The sequence below is a fragment of the Panicum virgatum genome, chromosome 5K, assembly GCF_016808335.1.
Source record: "Panicum virgatum strain AP13 chromosome 5K, P.virgatum_v5, whole genome shotgun sequence".
In the NCBI taxonomy this organism is placed as follows: domain Eukaryota; kingdom Viridiplantae; phylum Streptophyta; class Magnoliopsida; order Poales; family Poaceae; genus Panicum; species Panicum virgatum.
The window spans coordinates 774,067-785,655 of record NC_053140.1 but is presented as its reverse complement, the minus strand read 5'-3'; the positions used below and the strand labels follow the sequence as shown (position 1 = coordinate 785,655).

The 11,589-nt window shown below is 44.1% G+C and overlaps 1 protein-coding gene across 1 annotated transcript; it reads left to right on the top strand.

The window, feature by feature from the left end:
- Positions 1-5,816: 5,816 nt before the first annotated feature.
- Positions 5,817-10,694, top strand: LOC120705489 (protein MODIFIED TRANSPORT TO THE VACUOLE 1). The gene is made up of 5 exons (XM_039989834.1): positions 5,817-6,270; positions 7,123-7,881; positions 8,729-8,884; positions 9,085-10,011; positions 10,658-10,694. The coding sequence occupies exons 1-5, from the start codon at positions 6,064-6,066 to the stop codon at positions 10,691-10,693; spliced, it is 2,085 nt and encodes a 694-aa protein (XP_039845768.1). The 5' UTR covers positions 5,817-6,063; the 3' UTR covers position 10,694.
- Positions 10,695-11,589: the final 895 nt, after the last annotated feature.

Here is an 11,589-nt window from a genome sequence, read left to right as displayed (position 1 = left end):
GCACTGGACGCACGAACGTGGCATAGGGACCGTTGGCACTGGACGCACGGATGTGGCACATGGGCTGCTGGCACTGGACGTACGAGACGTGGCCAAGAGAGGACGTTCCTGGCTTGGGATTGACCGACAAGGACGTCGGTCTCTTAAGGGGGTGAGCATGTGACACCCCGGCCCAGGGCTTAATAGGATTAATAGGATACTCATATCAACAAGTTGCAACTTCTTTTCCGGAAGCCGTTCTCCAAAGAACTCCGAGGTTAAGCGTGCTTGGCCCGGAGAAATTTGGGGATGGGTGACCGACCGGGAAGTTCTTCCCGTGTGCGCACGAGTGAGGACAAAGTGTGCAGAAAAGACTGGTGTTGGTCTGTGAGGACAGTCTATGTACTAGAAAGCAGCCAGATGTAAGCGGGCCCGACCTCGGGGAGGCGGGACGTTACAGATTTCCTTCTATTGGACCACCGAGGGAGTCAAGTATGGAGTAGATTACATGACCTTCTCTCGGATTCTTGGACTTGGCTCTGAGGATGAGAAACGAGATCACATTCATGTTGAGGAACAACTCAAGCCATATCAAGTGCCTACCTTGTTTTTCAATCCTATTTGCACTCAGGAAGGAAAGACAAACTATCTCCTACCGGTCTACTATGTATTGAATCAATTCTTTAGAGCCACCATTGATGCAAAGGATGGTGCTTCGATGGCACTTCGATACTATGCTGTCAATCTTCTAGCCCGCACCTTGCCCGATGGAAAACCTTTTTGCATCATGAACTTCATTTGGAATGAGCTGAGAAGGACCATGATTGAGGCCAAGAAGCCACTTCCTGCTGCTCCATACATCATGTATATGATTGAGAGGGTGACAAAGGTCACATTTCCTAAGACCGTCAAGCATGAGCCTCTTCATTTGCGTGCCCGCTCTGGAGATGCACCACCACCTCCTCCATCTCATGCTGGGGCAACAAGAAACGCAAGATTTGATCCTGCTCCAATTTCTTTGGGTGCCTCTTCATCGTCCCGTCACCGTCATCATGACTCATTTGTGAAGAGGGCCCTCTGCAGCTTGTTTGGGATGTGCAAGAACATTGCACAGGATGTCCATGAGAATGCTAGATCAATTAATGAGATTCGGGGTCATATGGGGCTTCCTTTGGATCCACACCGCGAGTTACCAGCTTTCGATGATCCCTTCGCCGAGTGGGATGCTGCCGATGAGGCCGCTATTGCCGCTGCTCATGCTCCTCTTCCGCGTGCTCGTTGCCAAACTCGTTCTCCTCGTCGCCGTGCTTCTACTTCCTCTCGCCGTGCCCCTCCGTGGCCAAGAGATCTTTGATGAGGATGAAGAAATCGAAGAAGACGCACCCCTCGACTACCGCGAGCACCCCGAGGACGCCGCCCAAGATGAAGATGATGAGTAGATGGACTTCATGCTTCTTTTCATTCCCTTTTTGGCACTTGATGACAAAGTGTTGACGCTTCTTAAAGCGCCAATTTACATTCCGCAAGCGCACGGATCGTGGTACCTTTTCCCTTAGAGTACTCCCCCAAGGTTTATCATCCGTGGATCGGAAGCGAACCGACTAGGGTTTACCATCTAATCTATCAAACCTATCCTAAACATGAAGCGAAGATTGCATATAAATTGAACACTTGATAGATATGAATGAAGCATAAGTGTCCATCACACCCACAACCGTAGATGAGATAACACAACCAAGGAGCTAGGGACTATCGTCTCTAGGTACGGTTCTAGTGAAAAAGGTGATCAAAACATAGATTGCGTCTCAACTAAAGGTACACGAAATCATCTCTCAGAAAGGCAGCTCGCAAGCGGCCTACTTTCCCAAGGTCACCGGTGCGAGGTGCGTGTCGACGCCTAAGGTTTCCCAAAGCTTTACCCCAGACTCCCATGGTACTCACCATCGATCCTATTCCACATCATGTCGTCGCTAGAACTTTTCCCTCCGCCATGTTGTCACCACACCAGGGTAATCAACCACTAGCTAAAACATGCTACCTCAACGTATCCGCAAGATGTAGACTAATTACCACGAATAGATCTAATCTTACTATGAACATATGGATGCATTACATATGAGAAAGAAAGCATGCATTGAAGTAGACCAAAGTCGAGACAACTAGAATAAAGAGTAGATTGATATCACCATCGTGTGTGTACATACCCCAATGAATGTTGGGGATGACTCTCGAACCCCACCATGGCACAACCTCGCAGGGAGGCCATGGCGGCTAGGGGTGGCCTAAGCCATCTCCTAGGTACCCTCGAAGACTTGCGGCAGCCGTCGTCTCCCTCCGGTCTTAGCCGTAGGTTTTCGTCGAGTTCTGGGTGGATTGGATCCCCTCCCTTGGGCGCCTAGGGGGTTGTATTTATGCCCTTGGGGAGCCTTGGGGCATGTTCCACCTTGCCTTGCACGAGATCATCCTTGGGAGAGAAGCAAACTTGGTTTCCATAAAATCAGCCTCGTCCAGATTTTCCTGTTTCGCAGTCCTTCCTTGCCGATGCCATATCTCCTATGTCCAGACTCTAAATAATGTAAATTCGGTGTCCAGATTGTGTGCCACGAAATTATCGCCAACTTTGGTATTCATTGCTTTCCTTGGACACGAAGATAAGATCCCAAAACAGCCTCGGAAGAAAATCTGTCTGATTTCGGACTTGTCTACGCAGCAGGTATTTCGGGGGCCATATCTCCTAGCTCCTTGACCTGAATTGGGCCTTCCATATGTCCAAATCGAAGCTCTCATCGAGGCCCACAACTTTGGTATTCAACATTTTTCCATTAGAGGCCGTTTAAGTCTCTGAATATGCACCGAAAGATCATGCTGTTTGCGAGAATATCTCTCGGGCTGAGTTGATCTCATGGGTAAACCTCCAAATCTCAAGCCCATCTTCCTCCATGTGACTTTTCTCGACATTTTGACTTTCTTCACCTTTACATGTGGGCTTTAGACGTCATTATCTCCGCGATTTATATAGGGGTGCTTGTCGTCCAAGCTCCAGCATCTTCTGTTTAAGTCCCCAGAGTTTTACGGCTTCGTGCTTTGGTCCTTGGGCTCTCTCGGAAGGTGGATGTGCATGAATAGGCTTCGAATCAACATGGGCTTTGGTCATTCTTTTGGGCTTTGGCATTCGTCTTTCTCCGTGTTAGCGCTCGATCACGGGCCTCATCATTTCATGCTCCAAAATAGGCAAAAAATCTGCAAAAACGAAGTTCCTCCAAAATATATGTGCAAATGTGAAAATGACCAATAATTAGGCCGGGGTTAGGACGGTTAGTGATTTTGATATTGAATTCATGCCATTATCAATGATAAACAAGGGATAAAACGGGTACTTAAGGAGCGCCAACACAAAGGGGGAGTGAAAATGCCATTTAAGTACTCATTTGGGCATGTATCGACTTGTATCGAACTTATGTCGTTTCTTTTCGTTTCGAACCCCGTGATCGTTGTAAGGACTATGTGGTGTGAGAATATTTGTAATGTGTGCTACTTTATGCTTAGCTGTCGTATTTGTCTCTGTTCTAAGGAATTTGTGCTAGTTTGTGACATCTTTACTTGTCTTGGTGGCTGTTTTTCTGTGTTCTGGTTCAGAAGGGTTGGATACTCCGGGCTACAGGCCGGATTCTCCGGATTCACTGTCCGGAGTTTCTGGGCTCCTACCCGGAGTCTCCGGGTCCTGCTGCCAAACACACATTTTATTGTGTGGATATTATGTTATATGCATCACACATGTTTTTGCACTCACCTGCTCACCCCACTGTAAAAGGTATAAGGGCTTCTGTGGTTCTCTTGTGTATTTTTTTTTGCCATTTTTGACGTTTGTAAAATCAAATTTGAAATCCAAATTCATGGCATACATTTAGGGGGGAGCTCTTATATGCTAGTTGTTCATCACTTTATGGTTATCAAATGAGCTACATATGGGTTGTCATCAATCACCAAAAAGGGGGAGATTGAAAGTGATCTAGGCCCCTAAGTGGGTTTTGGTGAATAATGACAAAACACATGTGCATTTAATCGTGTAATTGAGCATGTGTGCAGGTGATGAATTTGTACAGGTGAACCAAGTGACGATGTACGACGCCTCAAAAAGGAAATGAAAAGGTGATGTTTAAGCATACTGAAGAAATTAGATTTTATATTTGAAATTTGAGTATAGGAATGCCGTACTATCAAGAGGGACTTGGTTCAAGGGTTTTTGATTTTAAACTAGTGCTCAAGAGAATCTAGACGAACAATTGTGAGCCACAAAACAACTCAATAGAGCAAAAACCAAAGTTTTTCCCTGCCTAACCCGGATACTCCGGGTATAGGGCCGGATACTCCGGACCCCTTTGCCCGGAGTGTCCGGGTGACTGTTCCCGGGCTGAAATCTAGATCTTTCGAAAGCAGAGGTGACAATGCATACTTATTTAATGGATATACGGTCCCACATGTCTACATATTTGCAGAATTATTTGGCACCGTATACTAATTTGATATGATAAAATGAATGTCCTTTCCCGAGTCTCGAAACCAACTCTCCATCAGAGGATGCAACCTGAGCCGTTTGTATACCCGGCGCACCCCTACCCAGAGGCTACTTTGATTTTTCGGTGCTTTGGTGCACAGTTTGTGAAACAGTACTGCTCCTGAATTCAGTGAATGCAGTGTGATCAATATGAGGCAGCAAGTCCTTCGCAAAAAAAAAAAGCAACAAGCTTTGACCAGATTACTCGCACAAAACGTGCATTAGTTGAAGTATCTTGCAGCTGGTTCAAAGAGCTACAAAGGCTGATGTGCAAACCTGAAATCAATTGATGATGCAAGTAAAAATTATTAAGAACATTTAAGCATGCATCATTAATACAAATGTTGCTGTTTACGGATGATTAGCTCCCAATCCACAAACTTAACACCAGAGATATTACCGAAAGCAAGTCATTGGAGCTCCCCACCATGGTTTTTCCAAATTTTATGTATCGGCAAGATTAATTTTTGATTTCCATATGCAGAGGCAAATCATTTTCATTGAAAACAATATAATTCTATAATGAATTCCTTACGAAACTTCGTATTAAATGGAATATACTTAATCATAATCAGTCAAACATTGCTAAGTCATGATATTTACTGCCGCTCCGAATTAGACCTCCGGCCTCTGCGCCGCCGACCAAACAAGGGACGGGGATAGGGTCGCGCTGACCCGGGCGACTAAGAATTTGCTTTCATTATTGCTCTAACAATCCACCCCAGAGGGTTACATTTTGTTAGAATTTATCAGGATATAATCAATTAGCTGTTTTTATCACTATTCTAGCCTCGAACAAATATCAAAAAGCTGACTACCATTCTTAGTTCTTTAAATTCCATTTACGAACACTCTTCTGTCATCAACTACATATAGCCAATCCATCTACAGGATAGTATTGCAGGCACTACAAATAATCTAAAATTGCATTACATAAGTACTATATGAATCAGTTGAACAAAACAAGTTGCAAGTAGTCGTTTGAGCTTGATCCATATGCATTACCTCATAATCAAGCAGCCGGCTGCATGCTATGATACTAACAAGTTGAGAGCTGACTAATCATATATTCACTTTATGGTTACTACTCTAGAAGTCCAGGTGACTTTTTAAATTAAATTTTACAAAACATGTTCTCATCATGCCCATCATCATAAAATTTATATAAAAACTTTTCTATCTGTGCTTTTGTGGATGCGATGCTACTCTTGGCCTTTCCGGTTCGTTCCTCTGGTGGTAAGAAAACAAGCGAAACGGTAGAGCAAGCCTAGCCTAGGCGGAGGCTGACCCGCCGCGCCCCCCACTAGAAGCTTCCACAGATCCACCCCGACCACGCCTCCTCCCCTCCCTCCGGCGGCACGTGCCGGTCGCCCCCCGAACCCAACCTTCCCCCTCCCGGCCTCCCCACCTCGTCGACGCGCGGACCCGGTCCACGGCCGCCCACCCCCCCTCTCCCCCTCTCTGCCCTCCTAGACCCCCCCGCCCTCCGATCCGTTCCGTCTCCGATCGGGGCAGGGGGAGGAGCAGCCATGGATCAGAGCCGGCGGGCGGTCGAGTCCTACTGGCGCTCGCGGATGGTGGACGGCGTCACGGCGGACGACGACAAGGTCGCCCCCGTCTACAAGCTCGAGGAGATCTGCGAGCTCCTGCGCGCCTCCGACGCCAGCATCGTCAAGGAGGTCGCCGAATTCGTCCTCAAGCGCCTCGACCACAAGAGCCCCCTCGTCAAGCAGAAGGTGCGTGCCTCTCTGCGATCGGCTTCACCTGCCTCTGCCTGCCTGGGTCAGGGATGATGGCCACGCAGATCACCTGAGTATTAACTTGTTGGTTTAGCGCCGGCGGCGATGGTGCCGTGCTTGTTCTGATGCATTTCCTAGTATATCTGATCTCACAAGTACCTTGAAAGGGCTGTTGGGTTGCTTCTCATGGATGCACATTCCAATAAGCATGTGCAAAAGCTTTGATTCGGCTGTCATCCTGGGGTGATGAATTGGCTCATTAGCTGGGAGGGCTGGCTTAGTTTAGCTGATTCAGGTTTGATTGTTGCCATCAAAGCAGAGTTAGTGCCTCCTTTAGCAATGCTCCTATGGCTTCTATTTAGCTGAGGTTGTGTGGACAAGTTGACTCTTGTAAATTAGGTACGCTGGCATTATAATTTGTCATCACTGCTGTTGGCAATCAGAAATTGAAATACATACGACGATGGCGTGATTAGTTTTTGATTCTGTTCCCTGTCTCTGATAAAGGAAATATCTTTATCTGAGTTTTTTCTTATACATATCAGACCTACATATAAGGCCCTCTCCAGGGTGAACCAAGCCAAATGCTGCTCTAGGACATAACACAGTTTCACTATACCTTTCTACTATATGTTGCATGTTAGCTTAAGTGGATGAATTTGTTGAGTTCTATATATTCTGTAGCTGGAGCACCCAGTTCATGTTATGCTGGTCTCTGTCTAACCAAGATTTTGTAGATGCACTAGCTTCAGTCTTGTTCTTTGAGTACATTGGACTTTTCTTTACTTGTATCCTCTGTTCTTCCAACTCAATATTAATTATATAACTCTGTCTATACTTGCTGTACAGGCCTTACGGTTGATCAAATATGCAGTAGGAAAATCTGGTAATGATTTCAAGAGGGAGATGCAAAGGCACTCAGCAGCTATGCGCCAACTAGTTCACTACAAGGGCCACCCTGATCCCTTAAGAGGAGATGCCCTTAATAAGGCTGTCCGCGAAACTGCGAACGAGGCTATAGCTGCAATTTTCTCCACAGAGGACCCTAAACCTGCTGTTGCAACAGAAAGTCTTGGAAAGCGCATACAGGGCTTTGGAAATACTAACTATGAGCCGTCTAGAATAGATGACAAGAAGTCTTTCCTTAGTGAACTCAACGAGGTAGTGGGTATTGGAAGTGCATCCATTAAGCAGGGTTTGAGCAACTTTGCTGCAGCACATGCAATGATGACAAATGATAATGGTGCCACATACAAGAGTCCTAACCTCCGTAGATCTTTGACCACAGAATCTGAAAGATATGGTCGGTATGATCCAAGTGAAATTCAAAGTGAGAGCCGTGCCTCATCTGGTGCTTCGAAGAATGCAGCTTCTGGTTCTTGGGGTCCAACTCCTTCCAGTTCTACACCGACTGATGATACTAGCTCAAGTCAACCAGGGATTAAGACTCGTGAAGAGAAACTTTTGGAGACAATTGTTACTGCAAGTGGCGTGCGATTGCAACCAACGCGAGACGCTCTGCAGATATTTTTAACAGAAGCTTCCAAATTGGATGCAGTCGCTTTGAGCCGTGCACTTGAGAACAAACTGAATTCTCCATTATGGCAGGTGAGTTTTTGTGGACCATTCATTATCGTCCATTTCAGGCACAGTTACTCAATAGAGTCTAAAACTAGTGCCAAGTCATGGTTCCGCTCTCCTGAGAAGCGGCGTAAATCAATTTCTTTTGTGGTGTTGATTCAAGTTTTACATGTAGGCACTTGTTGATTCAAGTATGTTGCGACTGTTATGATGTTATATTTTTCTTTTGTATTGTATTATTAGATGTTTAATAGAGTTCATGGGTAAACACCCTTATCAACTCAATGTTCAACTTGTCTTAAAGATGGTATAGTTTATTATTAATTATTGAGTAGCTGGATGAAATATGTTGATGCTGGACCTATTTGCATGAAAACAGTGAATTTTATGCAAGCATGCCTGCTATTGCAGTTCATGATATGTTTGACCTATTCATCCAACAGGGCGGTGCTGTGTTGGGTGTGTTGTACTCCATAATTCTCTTCTTAATGCATTGACAAGCAGCTCTCCTGCATATCGAGAAAAAATATCCAACAGGCTGGCAGATTAGTCCTGACATTATCATTAGGGAACCAGCAGCAAACTGTAAATTTGTGAGTGTAGTTGTATAGTTTGTTTGCCTTGCAGCTAATACAGGCCAATTATTGAACCAAATGATAATCAGGGATTTGCCCAGTTGTACTGAGTATGCTCTCTCTATTTTTTTAATATTTGCTGACTTGTTCACTTTGTTCAATAATTGTGTGCACAGCTTTCATTTAATTGGTTAGATCATGTGCCTGCATGTTTCTAGCGAATTAAATTAATTCCACTAAGCTTTTAAAATAGTTCATTAGATTTTCTTTGGTATTCAGTATGCTTATTTACTTTGCAGGTTCGTATGAAGGCTATTTGTGTGTTGGAAGCCATTGTGCGGAAACAGGATACTGATCCTTATTCTATCATCGCTTCATATTTCATTGAGAACACAGCTTCTGTTGTTAAATGTTCTGAGCTGCCACAGGTTTCTCTTAGAGAGAAGGCCTCAAAGGTGAGTCTATTTGGAAAACTGGAACTTTTCAAAGTATCCTTCTGCATGCTATTTGTCCATCCTCCAAAGAAAAAAGAAAGTGACTCCTGTTTCCTTGAAATTACAAAATTGAACTCAGTTTTTTTGTACATAATTTTTTCTTGTCGAAAGCTTGTTTCATGGCAAGTATTGGTTGTAATAAGGTATGCTACATTGCCTAGGTTTTGAATATGCTGATCGGGGAACAACCTAATGGAACCACAAATCTTTCAGCAACAAAAACTCCAATGCCCCCACCGGTTCAGATGCCTGATTTAATTGATACAGGTGATCAAGATGATCTAGGAACTCAAAGTTCTGGACAGGAAAGCAATGGACAGAACACTGGGAACAGTGCACATGTTTCTTCAGTTGATGATTTGCTTGGTGGTGAACCTATTGCTGATATAAGTGTCACTGCTGATAGTAATGGAAGTGATCCATTTGCAGATGTATCATTCCACGAGGCAGAGACTAAGGAGACCAATGATCTGTTCTCGGGGTTGACAGTAGAAGAGAAATCATCAGCTCCCATGCATGATAGCTCTTCATCAAACAAAAATGAATTACCGGATATCTTTGGCAGCAACCCTGATCCTTTCATCCAAGGCAGTGTTACTGACCAAGGAACTGTCAATGATTTGATGGCTGGTTTGAACCTTAATGGAACAGGCCAGGCTCAACCTGCTGTTAAAGCAGAGCCCAATAACAACCTCAATGGCTCACAGTTCTTTGATACAAACAATCAGACAAGCTACGTGGCAGGTGCTGCAGCATTGAATGGCATTCTCGGTCAGAACTCCTTTTACCAACAGCAACAGGTTCCCTTGCAGTACAGCTTGCCTCAACATATGATGCTCAATCAGTCATTTCCTGGGCAACAATTAAATTATGGTGCCATGGGGATTCTTCTTGCTCAGCAGCAGCAGCTACTGCAAAATTTTGGAAATTTCAATGCTGGTCTTGGGAATTCATCTTTCAATTCGATGAACAGTGGAAATGCATCAGTGCTTCCAGATATTTTCAATTCAAGCAATCAACCACAAAATCATGTTGCAGTGATGAGCAATTCGAAGAAAGATGACACTAAAGCTTTTGATTTTGTCTCGGTATGTATTTCTATCTAGTGATTAGTTTCTGCACTCGCTTACAACTTGAAATAAACTTAGGATATTCTAATTTTGTTAGTGCATAGTATCTAGTTAAGAATTTAAGTGATGAGGTTTATAGGATTTGGACACTCAAGGTCCTTCAAAATAACTAGGATTTTAAATCGGGTGTGTATTTCTCATTGGAATTTCAGACACATTCCACAACTCACAAGCTCCTAGGGCTTCTGGTATTAGATGGTGACAGAGGGGGGAAAGGTATTTTGCTGTTTAGAGGGAAATTTGTCTGATACTTGACAGGACATGGTCAGGTACATGATAATGTGAAGCTGGTCGAACTGTAGTAATAAACTAACAAAGAATAATGCCATTTGTTTGCATCATTCCTTGATTGGTTATGTGCTGGAACCAAAATCATGTAGTTCGATGGTAAGGATGCTTTGCTTTAGCTCTATGTTCAACCATAACGGTACTTGCAGCTGCAAGCATTGGTTGTACCAATGTTTTGCCGCATTTCCTTCCGCACATGTAGCCAAATCTTACTTGTTCTGAAACTGCAGTCTTGGATCGAGCAACCTTGTCTGTATGATTTTAATTCTTCGAGTCCTGTAATGGTTTGCTAAAAATGTTGGCTTTCTTTTTCCAGGATCACCTGGCAGCAGCGCGTGGTTCAAGAAAGTGAAGCGAAGAGCAATGAGCAATGTCCAGATTGGGGCGGGGCGGGGGGGGGGGGGGGGGGGGGGGGGGGCCTGCAAACCTGATGGACGTGAAAGCTGCATCTCATCACATTCACAGCCTTGCAGACTGGCTGCATGATTCACACGGCTGGTTTTGGTTGGTGTCATCGAATGCTTGAAAGGATGAGCAAGGGAGGGTTTGATCCATACTGTTGGAAGACGGATGTTGTGTTGTATTATGTATATTTAGACAAAGACTTTTTTTCTATTGAAATAAACTGCATCTTCCGACTTTATTTATGTTCTGCCCTTTTCTCTATTTTTCAAGAAAAAGAAAAGAGTCGGAGATTGTATACATAAAGCTGCAAATGGGATTTTATTTTAGCTCTTTACAGTACAAGTACATGCTGGATGTTTCTTTTTGTGAGAATTGTAAAGCTTTGGTACATGAATAAGAGGGTGCAATATGATATGAGCTGCTACACTGATTCTTTGAATTCTGCTTCCATTTATTTTCATAGGAGAAGCATAGTTTGACCATCAATTTCTTCTGCAATATATTACCAGTTGCTACAAAAACAATATCTCACGTTGCAAGGTCTATAAAATGTAACTGATACAACTCTCATGTCCGAAATTCACATTGATTGATTTGATTAGGGGGTGTAAATTGGTGATTTTATGTGCAGTTCCAATCCTTTTAGTTCGAGTATTTTATACTGCTCCTTTTATACTGCTCCTCTAAAATGAGGCTAAGCTCTATTTTTAAAAATGCGAAGATTGTTTGCTTCCAATCTGCGCGGGGGTGATGTCCCCGTTTAGCTCACCGGGGATGTTTGAAAAGAAGCCGGTGGCCGGGCCCTCCACAGTATGGGTGGGCATTCGGGTAACCCGAAAATTT

Bases quoted from the DNA above. Each gene is read 5' to 3' on its own strand.
- LOC120705489 (XM_039989834.1), top strand. From the start codon at position 6,064: ATGGATCAGAGCCGGCGGGCGGTCGAGTCCTACTGGCGCTCGCGGATG. The intron at 6,271-7,122 runs GTGCGTGCCTCT...CTTGCTGTACAG, and splicing joins GCCCCCTCGTCAAGCAGAAG to GCCTTACGGTTGATCAAATA. The intron at 7,882-8,728 runs GTGAGTTTTTGT...TTTACTTTGCAG, and splicing joins TGAATTCTCCATTATGGCAG to GTTCGTATGAAGGCTATTTG.